Raw genomic sequence first — 21,337 nt, 5'->3', positions numbered from 1 at the left:
TAACCTTCTACTGCTTCTCTACGCAGCAGCCACAGAGATGCTGTTACCACATAAGCCTATGTCCCCCTGGTGCTCCAAACCCTGCCCCAGCCACAGTCCTCACCGCGACCCCACCCCACGGACCCTACATGATCCTGCCCCCATTTCTTCTCTCACCTCCACTCAGCCTTTCTGGCTGCCTTCAGGCCTTGACTCAACGCCTTCTTCTCAGTGAGGCCTTCCCTGCCCACCCGATGGGACACTGCAACCCACCCAAACACCCATTCTGCTTTATCTCCTTAGTATTTATACCCACGCAACATCCTGTATATTTTACCTGTCTGCTTTTGCCTGTTTTCTCCCACAAGCATCTAATAGGCTCAGCAGGGCAGATTCTTTTTTTTTTTTTTCCTTAAATCTCCTCTTCCCTTATGTCTCCTAAAGTCCTGGCAGTTCCTACTAAAGAGGAGTCTGAGCAGAAACGTCAAGCAGCCTGGAGCTGAGCAGACAGGTCTGGGCTAAACATACTTACTTATTCGGGGGTCGCTGGCAAGGAGATTATAAAACAGCCATAGGAATAGAGGGAATTACCTTATTTTCTTGCCCACATTCCCCCATACTACTAAACTAGGGGTGGGGGCACCTGGCCGGCTCAGTCTGAAGAGCACCCGACTCTTGGTCTCAGCTAAGGTCCTCAGTTCGAGTCCACCGCTGGGTGCAGAGATTACTTAAAAAAAACTTTAGAAAGTAATAAACTAGGGCCGGACTCCCATAAAGGAGCAAGCCCCGGGGCTGTCCCAAATTCATTTAACTATGGTTAAAACCATAGTGTCACTGTATCCCCTTCCCCGGATCATCTGAGAGGAGGTTCCTCCCGGCGCCCCCCGCCCCAGAGTCGCGGAGCCCTTCGGCCCCTCCCCGAAACCCAGCCCCCGTCCGGGACGCCTTACCCTCTAGTTCCAGCAGGACGGGGGGCGGTTCCGGGGGGCCCTTGGAGGGGCCGGGGGTCGCCTGCTGGCGCCCCTTGACGTTGTAGCGCCGGCGCAGCTTCCCCATGGCGCTGGGTCCGGCAGGGTTAACGGCCGGCTGCGGGAGCCGCGCACCCCAAAACCCAGCCCACGTGGGTTCCCTCCCAGGCCCCAGGCTCAGGCCGCGAGACTTCCGCGCTGCACTCTCGCGAGAGCTGGGAAACAACAGTGGGCTGGGGGCGGGGCCTGCGGGGAGGCGGGGCGGGGCCAAGTTAGAGGCGGGAACGAGGCCTGAGGTCTCCTGGGAGGCCTGAATTTAAACTGGGGATAGTTCGCACGTGGTGTAGGCAAAGTCCCTAAATCGGAGTTACCTGCTAATACTTATTTGGCTACCTGGGAGTGGGGCTGCGTTGTCACCTTTCCAACTATAACCCCGTCCCCGTTGCAAACTGCTTCTCTTTTTTTTTTGCTCATTTGCAGTTTCTGTTACTCCGATAAGAAACATAATTAGTTGTGTAGTAAAAAGGCACGAAATATTTCCATTACAGGGACAGAAGAACTAGAAGAAGAAAGTATCTATTAGGCGGCTTTAAACTCTCATTACCATATCACATTACTCTCATTACCATATCACATTGTCTGTAGCGCATTCGGAAATAATGTATTTTGTGAGTCCTGTAATTATGTTGCGTGTAGACCAGTTACATTGTGCAGCATTTTTTCTGTTAAAAGCATGAGTTCGTTAAGGGCAGGCATTTAAATAACATAACAAAAACCAGGTGAAGGTATTAGGATTTATTTTAGAATTGCATTTATTTTAATGTTTATTTATTTGAGAGAGAGTGCGCTCGAGCAGAAGGGCCGAGAGAGAGAGAGAGAGAGAGAGAGAGAGAGAGAGAGAGAAAATGCCAAGCAGGCTCCTTGCTGTCAGTGCAGAATCCAGCGCGGGCCGAACTCACCAACTGTGAGTCCAAATTCAGGAACTGTGGGATCATGAGTCGGAGGCTTAACCGACTGAGCCACCCAGGCACCCCTTAGTTTAGAATTTTAGAAAGGAACCTAGAACAAGATCTGCTGCAGAGTAGGTAAGCAATAAGGAGTTACTGAATGTAATAATCACTGAATGAATAAATGAAGAGCATGATTGCATAGACTTTCTCCTTCCCCCCAAATTCAAAAGCAAAAACATCCCGATAAACACACAGGTGGTGCATGAGAGGACTTAGGTAATGTATGTATGAACATGTTTATAAAGTTATATACTGATTTAAACGAATTTTGGGGAGGAGAGAGAATAATTAGCATATCAAACCTCTGGTTTCAGGGGTCTTATTGCTTAGAATGATAGTGATCTGCAGTTTTTCCTTTAAATATGTTTAGGTAATTAAAAGGTGTGTCCATGTTAAAATTAAGTGGGTAATAGTAACTTCTCCTATAGTTTCCTTATATACCAAAGTATTATCTCCAGAAAATACAATGTTGTGTAAAACAAGAAGGAAAAGACATAGGGGTGCCTGGGGGGCTCAGTCTGTTGAGCATCTGACTCTTGACTTCAGCTCAGGTCATGATCTTGCGGTTTGTGGGTTTGAGCCCTGCATCTGGCTCCGTGCTGACAGTGCAGAGCCTGCTTAGGATTCTGTCTCTCTTCTGTCTGCCTCTCTCTCTCTCTCTCAAAATAAATACACTGGAAACAAACAAAAAAGACAAGACGTATATACAACAACATGGCTCTCATAACTATGTTGAAAAACCAATCACAAAAGAGCAGACTGTCTGATCCCATATACATAAAGTTCAAACACAGGCAAAATTAAGTCCCTAAATTTTGGAGGGAAAATAGTGAGTTTCCCCAGGAAGCTGGTAATGTTCCATTTCTCCATGTGGGTGCTGGTTACCTCGTGTGTTGTTTAAATGCATACAGAAGCACCTTACGATTTGGGTCTTTTTCTGTGTGTAGGCTCTACTTCAGTAAAACTTTTCTTAAAAAATAAGAACTTAAAATATATGGCCACTAAATACGTGAAAGCTTCATCAGGAATCCAGAGAAGTGTAAGTTCAAAAATAAAATACAATTTTTCACTCTTTGGATTGGCAAAGGTTAAGTTTAGTTTTCCTGGTTATCTCAGAAAAATGGTTGGACACCGTTTGCTTTAGGCCCTTGGGTTGCATTTGGCTATTATGGCTCATGGGTGTTTTAAAATCAATAATCCTCCTTTGCTTTGTATACCATTTAATTTATGGAAGACACCGGGTCGCTTGCCCTGTACATTCTGGATTTGACTGATTGCTTCTGCTGCCTTCTCATTTTCTCCTCCATCCCCCGTATTTCCTGTAAATTGTTGGTTAGCTGTAGAGACCAGATCCGGTTAGGGTTCAAAGTGTTCGGGCAAGAATCCATCCCAGGTGGGGCAGGTACTTCCTGCTTCTAGGGTTTGTCCCGCGTCCAGGTCTGGACAACTTGGCGCCTCCATTTTCAAGTTCCCCACCAAGCATTCACCTCCTGGTTTCAGTCTCTTGATGACCATCGCCTGGATCCATCGTTCCCCTAAGGGGCAAAATGATTTTCTAGCTCCTTCGCTCCCTCCTCATTTACCAGCTGGACTTATCTTCAGAGAACTTTCCCTCCTCCCGTTTTGTGAGGCTGAAATACTAGGTGAGGAAAGGCAGGAGGGATGCTTGATGCTTTCCCTTTAATTCAAAATCTCAGAATGAATGAATGGGTGGAGGAACGGTTGCCCTGGCCATCGCCAACGGTGGCCAAGTATTGGGGATCAGTAGAAATTCAGGGACATGCATGTATCTGGTTTTCCAATCAATCGCAGTCACCATCCTTGCTGAGGCCGTGGCAAGTTTTACCAGCACGGCCTCCTTTTTACAGAAAAGTTAAAAATAACAATTACTTTTTTTCTTTAAAAGGTCAACCGCTCCCCCACCCCCACCCCCACCCCCCTCCAGCTCGGTGGGGGCGGGGAGACGAAGCAGCCTCCAGCCGCACCGGCCCCGCGCGGGGTCGTCGGCGGGGTCGTCGGCCGGCTCCCGGCGTCCGGGGGGCGGGGCGAGGCGTGGGCAGGGCCGTCGCGGCTTTGCGCGCGGGGCGGGGCAGGTGGCGCTGCGACAGCGGCGGCGGCTGACAGAGGCGCGGCGCGCGGCCCCCGAGCGCGCTAACGCGGTCCCCGCCGGAGCCGCGGCGTCCCCGGTGCGGCCCTCGGCCCCGCTCCCGACCCCGCATCCCGCCGGCCCCAGGATGGGCGCGCGCGCCTCGGGCGGGCCCCGGGCCCGGCCCGGGCTCCTGCTGCTTCTCCTGCTGCTGCTGCTCGGGCTCCTGGCCCCGGGCGCGCAGGGGGCGCGGGGCCGCGGCGGCGCCGAGAAGAACAGCTACCGCCGCACGGTCAACACCTTCTCGCAGAGCGTCAGCAGCCTGTTCGGCGAGGACAACGTGCGCGCCGCTCACAAGGTGGGCGCCGGGCTCGAGCCTGCGGTCACCTTGCCCGGGCCAACGCGCACCTGGCCCCCGGGGCCGGTCTGGGCCGTGCGCGGCCTCCGGGGCCGCCGGGCGGCGGGGAGAGGGGAGGCCGGCCTGCGCCCCGGGGCCTCTGCGGCCTGCGGCGCCCCGCGCGCGGCCGGGGTCGGGCCCGGCGGCCGGTGGCGGCGCACGGCGGGGGGCGGGGGGCGGGGGGCGGGCGCAGGGCCTCGGGGCGCCCTCTGCCCGGCGCCGCACTTCTCCTTGGACCTTGCCCGCGGGCGCGGCGCGGCCCCTGGGCTGCGCCCACGCCGGCCGCGCCTCTCATTCATTCATTCATTCATTGCGTTTGAATGAGCACCTACTGTGAGCCAGGCGCCGCGCGCGCTGCCCAGGGGGCGCCCTGCCCTCTCCCCAGCAACCCCTGCGTTTCTGCCAGCCTCGCGCCGACCCGCTTCCCCCGAGTACCTTAGGCCCTCCTCCTTCTGCTGCGAAGATATCTCGGCTTTTTTTTTTTTTTTTTTAACTTTACAAGAAAAGAAAGGGACTGATGCAGTCTCCTCTGTTGCTTTGGCCCAGTAACCCTCCTGAGCTCCTACTGTGTGCCGTCCCTTGATTTGGAGCGTTTTTACTTTGGAGCTGGTGTGTCGAGCGCTCAGGAGGAGCGCGGGAACGTGTGTCCGCACCCTGCGCTGCCCTCTGGAGCCCGGTGGGACAGGCTTCATTCGGGCCCGAGAAAGGGGAAGTGAATGAAAGACAGTTGCATATGGTAACGTGGTTCCCTGAGGACAGCCCTTGCTGTTCCTCCTGTTGATGTCTTTGCTCCGGGCTAGCCCTGGGGTTTGGGAACTCAGGTTCAGGCTACCACTTGACGGGCTGCTCCGTCCGCTTTGGGCCACGTGTGGCTTCATTTCCCTGAGCCTCAGTTTCTTTATCCTCTAAAAGGGGCTAATAATAATACCCCCTTCATTATGCGGTTGTAATTATGAATGCTTCCTGTAATTATGGTGCTTTCCTGGCCCAGAGTAATGACTGAATCTGTGTCAACTACATCGTTTTGCTGACATTCCGGCCAAGGCACAATTCCACTTTGCTTAGCCCTGCTGGAAGGACTTTCAAGATTAAAAAAAAAAAAAAAAAAAAGTTTTCTGGTGCTTGAGATAAAACAAAACAAAACCCAACTCAGACTGGCATTCTTCTTGGGTCGAGATCAGAACTCTTTCTGGGGTGACCAAGGTTTGTGCCTTCCACGGGGCTAATACAAATCTGTTATTCGCTTAAAATGTGCTGAGTGCTTTTATAGATAGAGTCACTCAATTAATTCTCAGAAAAACCCTATGAGTAGGTACTGTTCATGTTTTCATTTTGTAGGTAGGGAAACTGAGGCACAGAGTGGTGATGTGAGTGGCTTCAAGTCAAACTGAGTGGCAGAGCTGGGAATTAAACCCGGGCAGCGTGGGCCTGGGGTCCACACTGGTGCCTTCATGGGTCTTTATGCCTCATGACCCTTTGTGGTCCTCCCCTCCCCCCATCAACGCAGCATCTAGAAGGAGACTGACCTGACATTTCCTGCCTAGCGTCGTCGCCCAGACTGGCCGGGCTTGGGGGAGACTGTTTTGTTAATCTTAATCAAAAGATTAAGCACCAAAACTAGGTATGATGGCGATGTCGTTTTCAGCATGCCTGGAGTTACTAAGTCGGAGCCAGACCGGCTCGGTGGGTTGTGAGGTTTGAGGGTGTTTAAAGAAACACCCCATGGTCTAAGCTAGGCCTCGTCTGAAATAAACCTGCGGTGCTCTGGTTTGGAGCATGGGCCTTGCTGTCCAACAGACATGGATTGGAATTACTAGCTTTTGATCCTGGGCCAGTTGACTTGACCTCTCTGTCTCCTCTCCAGAGGAGATGAATTGGAGGGCCGAACACGACTAGGTTGTATGATACCAGGTACTGTATGATTTTTTAGTAAATGGTAGGAGATATTTATGTGAGAAAGGGACTCTGGTAGGAAAGTGATATACTCACTTACTTATTCAATTAAAAATTATGAAGCAGCTTGTACATGAATGTTCATCGGAGTGCTTTTCACGTTAGCCAAAGGGTGGAAACAACCCAAATGTCTATCTGCTGATGAATGAATAAACTGTGGCCCGTCCAGGCATGGAGTATTATCCGGCCATAAAGAGAAGTGGAGCGCTGATAGGTGATACGCGGAGGGTGGAAAGTGACTGTTTCATCGATCGGGGGTTTCTCTTCCGGGCAGAAAATGTTCCGGAACTAGGCAGAGGTGACTTGCGCAGCATTGTGAATGTACCATATGGCACTGAATCGTACACTTTAAAATGGTTCAACCGGTTAATTTTATGCGATGTGTATTTTACGACAATTTTCAAAAATTTCTTAAGCACCTGCCATATGAGCACAAGCCAGACAAAATTGTCCCCTCTCGAGGACCTTTCAGAGGACGTGTCTCTCGCTGTTCTAAGAGAGAGAGCCTCTCTTATCAGCCCTGTTTTACGGAGAAGGAAAGTGAGGCAATGGAAAGGTTGAACCTCTCGCCCCCAGTTCCACTAATCAGTTGGAGGGAGGACTGGGAGTGCCCACACTTGTCACCTCTGCAGAATTGGAAATGACTGGAACAGAGTGGCCAGGGAAGTGAGCTGAAAGAGAAGGAGCTGGAGGGACAGAACATCCCAGGCAAAGGCAACAGCGTGAGCAAAGGCCCTGTGGTAGGAACAGGTTTGGCGTGTGAGGGCCAGAGAGGGTCCGTAGTAGGGCTGTGGCAGAGTGAACAAGGGACAGAGGGAGATTGAGACCTAGGTCACACAGGACCTAGGGTTTAACAAGACATCAATAGTGATGCCAGAAAGGCCTTGTGGAGAGCCAGGAGGAAGAGATCTGGTGCCCTGCCTGGAGGCATTGGGCAGGGGGTGGAGGAAGGGGTGTGAGTTGGGTCTGGGAAGATGGGTTGGCAGGGGAGGGAAGGGCTGAGACAAGGTTGGGGTCCGGTTCACAGGCGGCTGCGTTGGGGTGTGGATCTTGGGGAGCACAGGGGAAAAATTACAGCTGGACCCATGTGGTGGGAACACTTGAATGAGAAGCTGAGAGTTGGTGTTCTTATTAGTCCTTTGTTCCTTAGTTGTTTTGTTTTTAAGAAGATTAACATTTTTTTTTTTTAATAAGGCCGTAGCTGCATGCAATACCATTTCACATAGTTCAAGAGTAAAAAAAAAAAATAAATCTGTTTGCCCACTCTGACCCCATCTCCCATTTTCCTTCCTAGAGTAGCCTGGTGTTCTGAGCATCCGTACAGATCCTGCCCCTTTGTGGGTTTTCTGTTTTTCATTACGCATGCTGTTCCACTCCCCCCCTCCTCCTCCCCCTCCCCCTCCCCCTCCTCCCCCTCTTCCTCCTCTTCTCCTTCTTCTCCTTCTCCTTCTTGACAAATTTTGGCAACCAGATCTTATTGGTACATAAAGCTTTGCTTCCTTCCTTTCGGAGGAGTGCAGAAAGCAAACCATCATTCAGGATGTACCATAATTGAACCCACGCCTAATAGTTGACATTTTGTTAGCGTCCCCTCTTGTGCCCTCCAAATCTGGCTGCAGTAAAGGTCTTTCTATAGACATTTGTGTGTGCAGGTTGTCAGAAATGGAATGGCTGAGTCAAAGGGTCTGTGCGTTCACAAGTGTTTATTTTTACTTTTTTTTTTAAGTTTATTTATTTCGAGAGGGGGGTGGGGCGGACGAAGAGAGAAGCCCAAGCAGGCTCTGTGATGTCCACGCAGAGCCCTCCCCGTGGGACTCGAGACCACACCCGCGAGATCGTGACCTGAGCTGAAATCAAGAGTCGGACGCTCAACCCACGGAGCCCCCGCCATGCCCCCATTCACAAATTTTCAAGTTGGAATATAATCGGTGTGCTTTTTCTCCATGAGAAGTGTAAAGCATCGTGAACTGTCACACCCCGACACACCCGTGTCACCGGCATGCGGATCTAGGAATGGATCGTTCCAGTTCCCCTGTCCCCCACCCCAAGGCAACCGCTCTCCTGACTTGTGGCAACATAAGTTAGTTTTGTGTTTACCCCCCTTCCATATACGCTTTCAATACCGTGAAAGACGACTGAATTGTTTTCCAAAGAATTCTGCCGGTTTCCCCTCCTACGGAACGTGTGAGCTCTACCTTCCACACCTTGTCCGACGAAGTGTGTCATTAAGTTTTTTATTACGTGTTTTGTTGGTTTTATGACATCTTTTCACATATGCAGACTCCATCAGCCTTTTCTTGTCTGGAGACTGCCTTTTGTTTTCTTTGCCATTTTTTCCTCTTGAGCTCTTTCTTCGTCTTTTGTTTTTGATTTTTTGAGATGCTGGCCCGTTTCGCTGTTTGCCGGTGAGCTTGTGGGGCAAAAATAACTCTGACGCTTTCCAGCCTTTTTTTCCCCCGGTCCGTCTTAGCGGCTTTTTGGAGGTGTGACTGACATTACGCTTCGATAGACAGCGCATATTTAAAGTGGGACAAACGTGTCCGAAAGCGTACAAGTTGATAAATTTCGATGTGCGTGCACACCCGTGTAAACACCACCACAATCAAAACGTTTCTCGTTTTTATTACGAGGAATTTGGAAGTAAGGAACAGATGAAAGGCTGGAATGAAGAACAGCTAGAAACTCTCCCACTGAACCCACATTTTCACATTTTCCCCAAACTGGCTTCTCCCTTTTTCTTTACACACACACACACACACACACACACACACACACACACACACACACTGTTTTCTTCACGGAACCATTTGAAAGTAAGTTGCACGGGTGCCTCGGTGGCTCAGTCAGTTAAGCATCTGACTCTTGATTTTTGGCTCAGGTCATGATCTCACGGTTTGTGGTTTGTGGTTTGTGAGATCGAGCCCCGTGTCAGGCTCTGAACTCACAGCACGGAGCCTCTCTCTGCCCTCCCCTCCTCATGTGCGCACGCGCTCTCTCTCAAAATAAATAAACGTTAAAAAAAAGAGTAAGTTGCAAACATCATGACACTTTTCTCCTACAGAACCACAATACCATGGTCCCTCCATCCCCCCAAATTACATTTAGTACAGTAAAAACTTGTCCCGTACAGTGTGTATTCACATTTCCTTCATAGCTTTAAAAAAAAAATCTAGGGGCGCCTGGGTGGCGCAGTCGGTTAAGCGTCCGACTTCAGCCAGGTCACGATCTCGCGGTCCGTGGGTTCGAGCCCCACGTCAGGCTCTGGGCTGATGGCTCAGAGCCTGGAGCCTGTTTCCGATTCTGTGTCTCCCTCTCTCTCTGCCCCTCCCCTGTTCATGCTCTGTCTCTCTCTGTCCCAAAAATAAATAAACGTTGGAAAAAAAAAAAAAAAAAATCTAACACTTTATTAACCATGGCTCATTGCATTTGGTTTTCATGTCTCTTTAATGTCCTTTAGTCTGTCAGAGTCCCCTCACTTTTTGGGTGTGGGTGTGGAGAGCTTTTCTGACATTGACATTTTGGAATAGTGCAGACCAATTGTCTTTTTTGCTTTTCTTGTTTTGGTAACAGCTTTACTGAAAGTTCAGTAGTTTTGAGTATATTCAGACAGCTGCACGGCCCTCACCACAGTCAATTTTATTTTTATTTATTGATTGATTTAAAATATTTATTTATTTTTGAGAGAGAGAGAGAGAGAGAGCGCACAAGCTGAGGAGGGGCAGAGAAAGGGAGATACTGAATCTGAAGCAGGCTCCAGGCTCTGAGCTGTCAGCATAGAGCCCAACTTGGGGCTTGAACTCACAAACCATGAGATTGTGACCTGAGCCAAAGTCGGACGCTTAACTGACTGAGCCACCCAGGCACCCCATTATTTGTTTTTGAGGGAGAGAGAACAAGGGAGGGGCAGAGAGAGAATCCCAAGCAGGCTCTGTGCTGTCAGCAAAGAGCACAATGCGAGGCTCGATCTCATGAACCGTGAGATCGTGACGTAAACCGAAATTGAGTCAGATGCTTAACCCACTGAGCCACCCAATCGTCCCATCATTGTCTTTTTGATTATAGCCCACAGGGTGAGGCTGGAATGGTATCTCACTGTGGTTTTGACAGACCAGTTCTTTCCTTCCTTCCTCCCTTCCTCCCTCCCTCCCTCCCTATTCCTCTTTCTTTCTTTCTTTCTTTCTTTCTTTCTTTCTTTCTTTCTCTTTTCCTTCCTTCCTCCCTCCCTCCCTCTCTATTCCTCTTTCTTTCCTTCTTTCTTTCTTTCTTTTTTCCTTCCTCCTTCCTTCCTTCCTCCCTCCCTCCCTCCCTATTCCTCTTTCTTTCTTTCTTTCTTTCTTTCTTTCTTTCTTTCTGATTTCAAAGTAATCTCTACACCCAACATGGGACTCAAACTCACAACCCCAAGACCAAGAGTCACATGCTCCACCGACCCAGCCAGCCAGTCGTCCGCAGACCAGTCATTTCTTGAAATGTCCCATGGTGTGGTCGGATTGTTTCCTCGCGGTTAGGATGAGGGCACGAGTCCGGATCTGGCAAGAATTCCCCTGAAGGGGTCTTGTGTCCCTGCCTTGTGCCCTGGAGGTGCCTTTCCCTTTTGTGACCCGTCTGTGATCCAGGCGTCGGTTCCAGTCTTTCCTGTTCGTGCAATCTTTGCATTTCTGGGTGTTCTTCACATGCTTGGGCAAACTCGAAACGGCAGAAACCCCACTCCTCCTCTGACTCGCTCGTCAGGACACATTTGCTGATTTTCCCTGGAGCCCATTTGCACAAGCCAGGGGGTGACGGGCCGAGGGAAGGTTGGGGCGGAGGCAGGTGCCCTCGGGAGATGGACGTCCAGGCTTCTCTGCTACAAGAGAAGGGATAACGAAATCCAGGCTTCAGTAATTTTGTCCCTCCCACCGTGACGGCCGCCGGCCTCGAGTTAATTCACCTGAATCTCCCTTGTTTTCATATTTCATACTGAACGTTGTCCAACAGGTTCAAAGGCAGAGAGAATCCTGTAATGAACCCTGGACCCACCAGCCACTGCTTCCACAAATCAACCTGTTGCCATTCTTCTTAAAGCTTATGTATTTATTTTGAGGGGGGGGGGGGAGACAGAGAATCCCAAGCAGGTTCCGTGCTGTCAGCGCAGAGCCCGACGCGGGGCTCCATTTCCCGAACCGTGAGATCAGGACCTGAGCCCAGATCAAGAGTCACACGCTCTACCCACTGAGCCACCCGGGTTCCCCTCTTCCTCTGCTCTTTATGTCCACAGCGGCTTCTGTGGCGAAGTTGGGACTTGCCCTGGAGGCAAAGCCACGTTCACGTTTGGCTGGGTGTCTTTCTCGACCCCCGCGGGCCGGTGGTGGGAGAACCGTTCCAGGCTCCTGGCCGTGTTGTGACCCCCTGTTAGTGGCTGGGGCCGCCCTCCCGGTGCCACATACTGGGCAGCTCGAACAGTAGGAATTTACTAGAACCTGGTGTCTCTCCATGGTGTGCGGGCAGCTGTCTTCTCCCTGCGTCCTCGCGGGGTCTTTCCTCCGTATGCGTCTGTGTCCCCATCTCCTCCCCAACAGGTCCCGTTGGCTGAGGGCTCAGCCTGGTGACCCCGTTTTACATTTCTTACCTCTCCAAAGGCCCTGCCGTCAATTCCAGTCACATTCGGAGGGCCTGGCGATTAGGGCTTCGACATAGGAAATCTGCAGGCACAAGGTTCATCCCCCTGAGGGCTCCCGGATGCCCTTCACAGGGTGAAGTGGGCCAAGGTGTCACAGGGCTGTATCCAAAGCAACAGCGCCAGCCCCCAGGGCCCAGGGCCAGTCTGTCCTGCTCCTGGCTAGAAGGCCAGCAGTGGGCCCTTCTCTGCTCTCAACCTCTCCTGCCCAGACCAGTTTCCGGGACGGGTCTGTTCTTTCTTCTGAGCAATGCCAGTCATGTTTGGGCCTGAGGGTTTCCCAAGGATGGCAGGTCTCCGAGCACCTACCTGGAGACCAGCGTGGGTAGGCGCTGAGACAGAAGCGTCCTTAGCCTTCTGCCGCCCGGGCTCCCGGTCTGTGCCCGGTCTGTACCACGCGGAGGCCTTTACAGGTCGGAACGTCCGATCCTGTCTTTGCCCCGTTTGACAGCTGACAAAGCTGAGGCACAGAGAGGTTCAGCGACGTTGAGCGGCCGTGTCTCATCCTCCCAAAATAGCTGTTTCCTCGCACCCCTCCTGGGGGGCTCAGTGCCCTCCGAAGGACCCGATACCCTTTTCTCACAAAAGCCTTGGCGTTCCTTCCTTCTTCCTCCTTCTGAACAGACACGCACAGATTGAACATACTTTCTGTGAGAGGACCCACAGAACAGGGGTGCCCGTCAAGTGGAACGCTATCTGCCACCATTAAAAAGGAATGAACTACTGAGTCCTGGTACAACACGGGAAATGTTATTTTGAGAGAAGGAAGCCAGACGCAAGAGGTCACCTGCCGAATGATTCCGTTTGTACGGAAAGTCCAGGAAAGGCAAATCCGTGGAGACAGATTAGCGGTTGCCTAGGTTGGGGAGGAGGGATGGGGGTTGGCTGCTGATGGGTCTGGGTTTCTTTCTTTCTTTCTCTCTTTTTTAAGACTATTTATTTATTTTGGGAGAGAGCCATCGAGCAGGGGAGGGGCAGAGAGAGGGAGAGAGAGAATCCCAAGCAGGCTCCGCGCTGTCAGCACAGAGCCCAACGTGGGGCTCGATCCCCCAAACCGTGAGATCGTGACCTGAGCCGAATTCAAGAGTCAGACGCTTAAATGACTGAGCCAGCCAGGCACCCCCTTTTTAAAAACGTTTTATTTTATTTTACTTTTTCTTTTAAGCAGGCTCCACTCAGAACGTGGGGCTCGAACTCATGACCCCAAGATCAAGAGTCTCATGCTCTACCGACTGAGCCAGCCAGACACCCTGTTGTCTTTTTGTTGTTTTTTTTGTTAGTTTTTTGGTTTTTTTTAATTTTTTAATTTGCATCAAAGTTAGCATATAGTGCAACAATGATTTCAAGAATAGATTCCTTAATGCCTCTTTCTCGTTTAAACCATTCCCCACCCCCCCCCACAACCCCTCCAGCAACCCTCTGTTTGTTCTCGTATGAGTGAAGTCATACGACTTTTGTCTTTGTCTGACTAATTTCACTTAGCATAATACCCTCCAGTTCCATCCACGAAGTTGCAAGTGGCAAGATTTCATTCTCTTTGATTGCCGAGTAATACTCCATTGTATATATATCACATCTTTATCCATTCATCCATCGATGGCCATTTGGGCTCTTTCCATACTTTGGCTATCGTCGATAGTGCTGCTATAAACACGGGGGTGCGTGTGTCCCTTCAAAACAGCACATCTGTTTCCCTTGGATAGATACCTAGTAGGGCGATTGCTGGGTCGTAGAGTAGTTCTATTTTTAATTTTTTGAGGACACTCCACGCTGTTTTCTAGAGTGGCTGCACCAGTTTGCATTCCCATCCCTGTTTTTGTTTTTGTGTTTGTTTTTAATGCCAGCTCTTCCATTGTATATTTTTTTTACCCTCCCATTTCAAAATAGCTTCATCGAGGTACAATTCACGTGGTCTACAATTCAGCCCCTTAAAGTGTACCGTTCAGTCCTCGTTAGTCCGACCACAGAGCTGTGCAATCATTACCACAGTCGATGTTAGGACATTTCCTCACTGCTAAAAGAAATTTTAGCTCTCACAGCCCCTGGCAACCAGCGGTCGACTTTCTGCCTCTGTGGGTTTGCCTCCTCTGGACTCTTCATACAGATGGAATCGTAGGATATGTGGTCTTTTGCGTCCGGCTTCTTTCCCTTAGCATCGTGTTTCAAGGTTCACTGACGTGGAAGCTCATGGTAACTCATTCCGTTTTATGGCCAAATAACATCCCACTGTATGGATGGACCAGGCTTTGTTTCTCCATCCGTCAGCGGACGGCCACGTGGTCTTTACGTGTACAAATCCCTTTAGTGTGATGACCTAAGGAGAAAAGGATGATTCCTTGCAGGACGTGCTCTGGGGTCAGGGCTCAGTGCGAGTACGGGATGTCAGCGGGAATTTTGACCATTTACCATGTGCTCGAGGCGTTTCATATGAGGATCCCGCTTAATGCTAAAATACCCAGTTGGGGTAGATACTAGTACATGGATTTAGTTAGCCGGAGCTCTGACACGTATCATATGTGTGTGTATACACACACACGCACACACACACACAACACACACACACACACACACACACACACACCCGTGGCTACATAGCTAGCAGTAAGAAACAGAGCTGGGATTTGAACCCAGGCCCTTAAACTCAGCCACACGCGCTCTCAGCCAAGCCACAGAACTAGCACGGAGGTTACTGGAGTCCTGTCTCTCCTGGTGGCTGATTCAACCCTGCTCTCTTTCCCCTTGCGCCCTGGAGCAGTGATCCAGCCGTAAGGTCTGATTCAAAATGCTGTAGCCAGGGCTCCTGGGTGGCTCAGTCGGTTAAGTGCCTGACTCTTGATTTCGGCACAGGTCACGATCCCATGGTTCGTGGGTTCGAGCCCCACATCGGGCTCTGCGCTGACAGTGCAGAGCCTGCTTGAGAGTCTCTCTCTCCCTCTCTGACCCTCCCCCACTTGTGCCCTCTGTCTCTAAGTAAATAAATAACTTAAAAACAATAGCCATTTCACTCCAAGGCATTGATCGCCTGCATGTGAGCCAAAGTGCACGAGTACAGGGCTCCCCTGTGTCACTCCCCTTTGCTGCAGTAGTGTGGGTGGGAATAGCCTAGGTGTCCATGGGTAGGGGATCGCTCAAACATCTTTAAGGAAAATAAGGCAGCGGTCTGAGGCAGAGTGTCACATGAGAAAACCGTGCATAGTCACTGGCGCTTGGAGGAAGAATGTTTGTCTGCTGCTACTCCCCCGGTGCATCAAAGGGAAGCCACAGAATAACGACAGACCCTCCAGAAGGAGATTTGCATTCTGGGGAGTGAGATGGGAGGGTTAGTTTTCACTGACTTCCCATTTGCAACTTTGAGTTTTATACCATGTGTACAGAATAGCACTTATTAAAAGGAATAACCGGATGAATGAGACTACATCTCATTGAGCTGTTCCTCCATCCTGGTCTTTCTCTGGAATCACCTGTAGAGATCAGGAAGCCCTCTGGGGACCCGGGTCCTTAAAGCCAGGTGGACATGGGTCTCTAGTGTTTCCCTCATGCCCAGGAGATGTGATACAGCTCACATGTGAGAGCCACCGCCCTCCCACCCTTCCTGTCCCAGGAGGCAGCACCCAACATCCAGGCGGAATGGGAGGGGGCAGAAACTCCCACCATTTAAAAATGAGAAACCAGGGGCGCCTGGGTGGCTCAGTCGGTTAAGCGTCTGCCTTCGGCTCAGGTCATGATCTCGCGGTTTGTGAGTTCGAGCCCCGCCTCGGGCTCTGTGCTGAGGGCTCAGAGCCTGGAGCCCACTTCCGATTCTGTGTCTCCCGCTCTCTGCCCCTCCCCATTCATGCTCACACACACTCTCTCTTCTTCAAAAATAAACATTAAAAAAATAAATAAAAGATAAAGGTGAGAAATCAGGCAGAGAAAAGAAGGAGACCTTGAGCTTGACGTGGGCAGGAGGGCTTCAGGAGAAGTCAGGTGGAGTGGATCAGCTTTGTGGGGACCTCCTGTCTCCCCCTCGGCCCGTGGAGGAGGAGACCTGAGCAGATTTCGCCCAGCTCCTGGCCTACCAAGCTCATGTCTGTGCCCAGGCTACTCGGCCACTCCTGCTGTGTCCTTCATCACTGGCCGGCTCTGTTTTCCCACTAACGCGTGAACCGATGGCCCTGGCTGGACCAGGAGAAGGGGGGCGCTGTCCCAGTCAGTGGTAGTGACCACTCTCTTGTTTTTGCAGTTCCTGACCAGGCTGACCGAGAGGTTCGTGCTGGGGGTGGACATGTTCATCGAAACGCTGTGGAAAGTTTGGATGGAGCTCTTGGATGTTCTTGGACTTGATGGTACGTGGCGGGGGGTGGGGGGTGGGGGGAAGGCATTCATTGAAGGTGCTGTTTTATTCGAGTGGTTATCAAAGTGTGGATGCAGTACCCATAATGGGTGGCACACAGGACCCCTTGGTGGGGGGGGGGGTAGTGAGGACACAAATGAACACTTGAAAAATTTTTTTTAAGGTTTGCTAATTTATTTACAGAGAGACAGAGACAGTGTGAGTGGGGGAGGGCCAGAGAGAGAGAGAGGGAGAGAATCCCAAGCCAGCTCTGCACTGTCAGCACAGAGCCCGATGTGGGGCTTGAACTCACGAACCGTGAGAACGTCACCTGAGCCAAAATCAAGAGTCGGATGCTTCCCTGACTGAGCCACCCAGGTGCCCCACAAATGAACATTTTTTATTGTGATAGTTGCATAAAGAAATAGCCCATCAAAACTGAGATTCACAGATGCTGTTTAGGGTAAGGTACGTGTGGGTAGGGCTGATTCGTCGGCCCCCAGGCAAACCGCAAAGACCAGAGGTGGGGCCTCCGGGGTGCTGGGACCCATCACAAACTCCTACCTACAGTTATTTAGGCACAAAGGGATTTCATACAGAGCTTGAGGCGGTCCCAGAGCCGTGCCTAGAACGCTGCCGAACTGGCCTGCCGTGGGAGTTGCTGCTCTGTGCGGAATCAGGAGGCTACTGCTGGAACGGTTGAATTCAAGGACTCGGCCCCGGTCCAGGCTGCCACCTCTCCCGCCAGGAAGTCTGCAGCCGCCCGTGTTGAGGCCCCAAGACCACCCCCAGGTTCGGCGAATCACCAGGAGGACTCAGGACTCCGTGTTATCGTCATGCTCACGGCTGTGATTTATTCCAGTGCAAGGACACAAAGCACCCTCAGCAAAAGGGGACAGGCCGGTGGGAGCCCCACAGGAAACCCTAATTCCACCAGCAACGATTTGTGGTAACGCGTGTAAAGTCGTCATCCACCAGGGAAGCCCGTTAGAGACTCTGCGCCCAGGGTGTTTCTTAGGGGCTGGTCATGTGGGCACCTTCTGCCTGGCACCTGCCAAAATTCCCGACAGCCCGCGGGAAAGCAGGTGGTCAGCATAAACCACAGAATGTGTGCAAATAGTTCAGGCACAGGGAGCCCCCGTTATCAGGGAATGGAGGGAAGGCCCCTCCGCTACCCGTGTTCTTTCCACCCCCCAAGCAGATAACTCGACTCTCCGTGAGTTGACCAGGCGTCCCACGAATTGAACTGAATTCTGAGCCCGGCTACCTGGAGGTATAATGTCAGAGCGAGCCCACGGGGTCAGGGCTCATCTTACAGGACTGCCCCTCCCTCTTCAGATGCCAGTTGCAAGCCCCCCCCCCCCCCCCGTGCTTCTGACCAAGCAAGTGGCTCTAGATCGGAGGTTCCCCCTCCTTGGGTTTGATTAATTTGCCAGAGCGGCTCACGGAACTCCAGAACACCACTTACTAGCTTAGCAGTTTATTGCAGGAGGATGTAACTCAGGAACAGCCCGATGGAGGAGATGTTCGGGTGCGTTCTGTAGGAAGACGCACGGAGCTTTGATGTTCCCTGAGCTTCCCCATCCCAGAAGCTCCTGTCGGGTTTTTGTGGTGGCTCTGTCACACGGGGACGATTGATGAAGCCATTGGCCGTCGGTGACTGACTCAGCCTCCAGCCGCTCTCCCCTCCCTGGAGGTCAGGGGATGGGTCTGAAATTCCAACCTTCTCCTCACGATGGGTTCTCCTGGTTCCCCATCCTCAGGGCCTGTCCAGAGGTCACTGTGTCAACGCATACTCAGGTGTCGCCAAAAGGACCCTGTTAAGAATTAATCCAAAGGTTCTAGGAGGAGCTCTGTGCCAGGAATGGGGACAAAGACCAAATATATATATATATATATATATATATATATATATATATATACACATATATACACATATATACACATACATATACTTTTTCTTATAAATCACCATATCACACTCCAGAAACCCAAGTTCCCAGATGTCAGCCAAGGGCCATATTAATCCTTTCCGGCACCTCTTTCTAGAGAGTGGACTCGGGCCTGCCGTGTTAACCCGTTCCTGCACACTTCCTAATTCCGTGTCCTCTCTTGGCCCCTTGTGGTTCCTTCTCAACAAACCAGCCAGGGTGATTTTAGTTTTTATTAGTTCTTTTGTTGCACACAGTGATTTAAAAAAAAAAAAAAAGGATCAGTCAGGTTAAGTCGTTCACCTTAAAACTGCCCAGTGACTTCTGTTGCTCTTGGAATTGACACAGGGCTCCCACGGGGACCGTCGGCTCCAAGGCTCTGCCCAGCCTCCCCACCCAGCCCCGGCCTCCGTCCTGTCCTCGGACACATGTTTGTTTCCTTTAGGTGTTCCCCACTGGGAGCAGGCCCTCAGCCCTTTGCCTGCTCAGGTCTTTCCCATCCTTGGGTCTCTGGTACATGACACCTCCTCCAGGGGGCCCATCCTGACTACCCCATGTACAGGGACCCTGTTCTCACGCCTAGAATCCCTTGTCAGCTGTAATGTTCCGCAGCGTGCACACGTGTGTGTGTATATGTTTATTGCCCATATTTCTTCCGGAATCAGCTCCTGTGAGCAGGGTTTTGCCCATCTCCCCCAGGCTGCACCCTCCACCTCACTCTGCCTCTGGTGGACAGAGTGGACTGTCATTAATAAAATGACAGTGGACTGCCTCTGGTGGACAGGTGGACTGTCATTAATAAAAGTCGGGGGGGGCGCCTGGGTGGCGCAGTCGGTTAAGCGTCCGACTTCAGCCAGGTCACGATCTCACGGTCCGTGAGTTCGAGCCCCGCATCAGGCTCTGGGCTGATGGCTCAGAGCCTGGAGCCTGTTTCCGATTCTGTGTCTCCCTCTCTCTCTGCCCCTCCTCCGTTCATGCTCTGTCTCTCTCTGTCCCAAAAATAAATAAACGTTGAAAAATAAAAAAAAATAAATTAAAAAAAAAAAAGTCGGGGGACTCTTGGCCCCTCTGCTTCGCTGCTGGTGGGAGTTCACTTGCGTCCCCCCAAAAGTACCCCAAAAGCTCCAGTATCTATGAATGTGACCTTATTTGGGAATGGAGTCTTTGCAGATGTGATCAAGTTAAGATGGGGTCTATCCTGGATTAGAGTGGCCCCTAAATCCCACCAGACAGTGTCTGGTGTCCTTGTAAGAAGAGGGAAATTTGGACACAGAGACAAACACACAGAGAGGAGATGGCCCTATGGACACAGATGCAGAGACTGGAGGGGCGTGGCCACAAGCCAAGGGTGCCTGGAGCCAGAAGGGACTCCCTCTGAGCGCTCAGGGAGCACGGCCCTGCCCACACCTCGATTTCAGAATTCTGGCCCCCAGCGGGCAAGACGATACAGTCCCAATGCTCTATGCCACTCGCAGCCTCCTGGGAGTCGGGCTGAGCCAACACACAACCCAGATACGGCAACTGTGTGCAATCCCGCTCGGAGTCCGTATTCGCCACCCGCCCAGATTGTTAAACTCTCGGTATTTCCATCCCTGGCCAACAAGGAGCCCTGGAGAGGCAAACCTGATTGCAAAAAGTTGCATGCAGCTTGGAGCGGAAAAAGCTGCGGTGGAGACAGCCTCCCGATTACCTGGGAGGGGATCAGAACAGAGTCATTCCGCAGAGGCCCCACATGCTTGCGTTCGTGGGGAGGGCAGCTGGCACGTTCCGGAGGTGAAAGAACCCCTCCCACGTCATGTTCTCCCCTTGTATTTGGCGCATAAACTTCAAAGCATCCAGAGGCCTTTGGGATTTTCAGCTTCTGCTTAGAAGTCTGAGCACGCAGGAGGCTTTACGGGAAATAGCGTTCCGCAGTTGGATGTTCTGGAGCACAAGGTCTCCATGAGCACAATCCTCTACTTCCTGTCTCCAGAATCTCTCGGGGGTACCGGTTAAAGTGGAGCCTCCTTAGCCAGAGCCGTCCAGTAGCAAGAGAGCGCCTGATGATGTCACATGCTCCAGTTGCCACGTTAAAAAAAGTAAAAAGGAACCGGCCACACTAACTTAATAAGGTATTCCAGTTAACGCAAGAGATTCAAACTCTTGTCGTCTCAACTTGTGGTGAGTGTGTGGAATTATTAATGAGGCGTCTTTACATTTTGGGGGGGGGGGTGCGAGGCCTTCGTGATCCAGCCCGTATTTGACACAGCACATCCCAGTTCAGACGTGCCACGTTTCAAGCGCTCAGTGGCCACACGTGGCCGATGGCTCCCATAACGGACACCGTGGCGTTAGCCTGCTCTAGACCCAGTGGCTCAAGTCACTCTTCCGGGAAGGAGCTGGAAGGGTGGACTTAAAGCCTCGTCCCTTCATCAGGCTGTTTCCTCTGTCTGAAGCCTTGGGAGCCGCTTCTGACACACGCACGCTCGTGAGACACGTCAGGGTAGCGCAGTCCGAAAACCAGACTCCCTGCCTCGAGATCCCAGCTCCGCCCTGTCCTCGCTGCGGGACCCGGGGCAAGTCACGCTGTGTGCCTGAGCCCCGCCCCCCCCCGTGTGGAAAACGCTACGTATCATCAGCACGTCGTGAGGACCAGATGACAATTTGTGCAGGGCCATCAGAGCAGCGCGTGGGCCCGCGGTAAATACCTTGTGACCCCTTCACGGCTTACGGAGGGGATCCGCTCCGAAAAGTCATTCGTCAGGCCCCTGTGGGACCCACCCAGGCTCGATTCCCCACGCCGAGGGCTGTCTGTGTCCGGCTGCACGCGCAGCCGGCTTTCCCCTGGCTCTGAATCGGGGTGGACCCCTAATCCGGTAGGACCGGTGACCTCGCGGGGAGCTTGGACCCAGCGGCCGCAGGGAGAAGGCCACCTGAAGAGGAAGGTGGAGTCAGGGGGATGCTCCCACGAGTCAAGAAGACCACGGGTCGCCCACACCCCCCAGAGGCTGGGGAGAGGCCTGGGACGGGCCGTCCCCCCGGCGGCCTCAGAAGGCGCCACCCTGC

The 21,337-nt window shown here is 51.9% G+C and overlaps 2 protein-coding genes and 1 long non-coding RNA gene across 3 annotated transcripts in view; 1 reads left to right on the top strand and 2 right to left on the bottom strand.

The window, feature by feature from the left end:
- Positions 1-1,137, bottom strand: part of DHX37 (DEAH-box helicase 37) — a 28,498-nt gene extending 27,361 nt beyond the window's left edge. Inside the window, 1 exon segment of the mRNA XM_045457122.1 lies at positions 930-1,137. Coding sequence (XP_045313078.1) covers positions 930-1,035 — 106 coding nt within the window. The 5' untranslated portion in view covers positions 1,036-1,137.
- Positions 1,138-3,914: 2,777 nt separating this feature from the next.
- The window catches only part of LOC123587387 (BRI3 binding protein), a 28,673-nt gene continuing 11,250 nt past the window's right edge, over positions 3,915-21,337 (top strand). Inside the window, exons 1-2 of the mRNA XM_045457112.1 lie at positions 3,915-4,401; positions 16,272-16,374. Of these exons, the coding sequence (XP_045313068.1) occupies positions 4,192-4,401; positions 16,272-16,374 (313 nt within the window). The 5' untranslated portion in view covers positions 3,915-4,191. The remainder of the gene's footprint in view (positions 4,402-16,271; positions 16,375-21,337) is intronic.
- On the bottom strand, positions 10,753-12,494 carry LOC123587388. The gene is made up of 2 exons (XR_006707275.1): positions 12,002-12,494; positions 10,753-11,239 (listed from the first exon to the last, which is right to left on the bottom strand). It is a non-coding gene; the product is annotated as an uncharacterized LOC123587388 (long non-coding RNA).

This window comes from Leopardus geoffroyi, chromosome D3, assembly GCF_018350155.1.
Source record: "Leopardus geoffroyi isolate Oge1 chromosome D3, O.geoffroyi_Oge1_pat1.0, whole genome shotgun sequence".
In the NCBI taxonomy this organism is placed as follows: Eukaryota; Metazoa; Chordata; class Mammalia; order Carnivora; family Felidae; genus Leopardus; species Leopardus geoffroyi.
The sequence above is the reverse complement of the archived record's forward strand: the minus strand, read 5'-3'. Positions and strand labels throughout refer to the sequence as shown.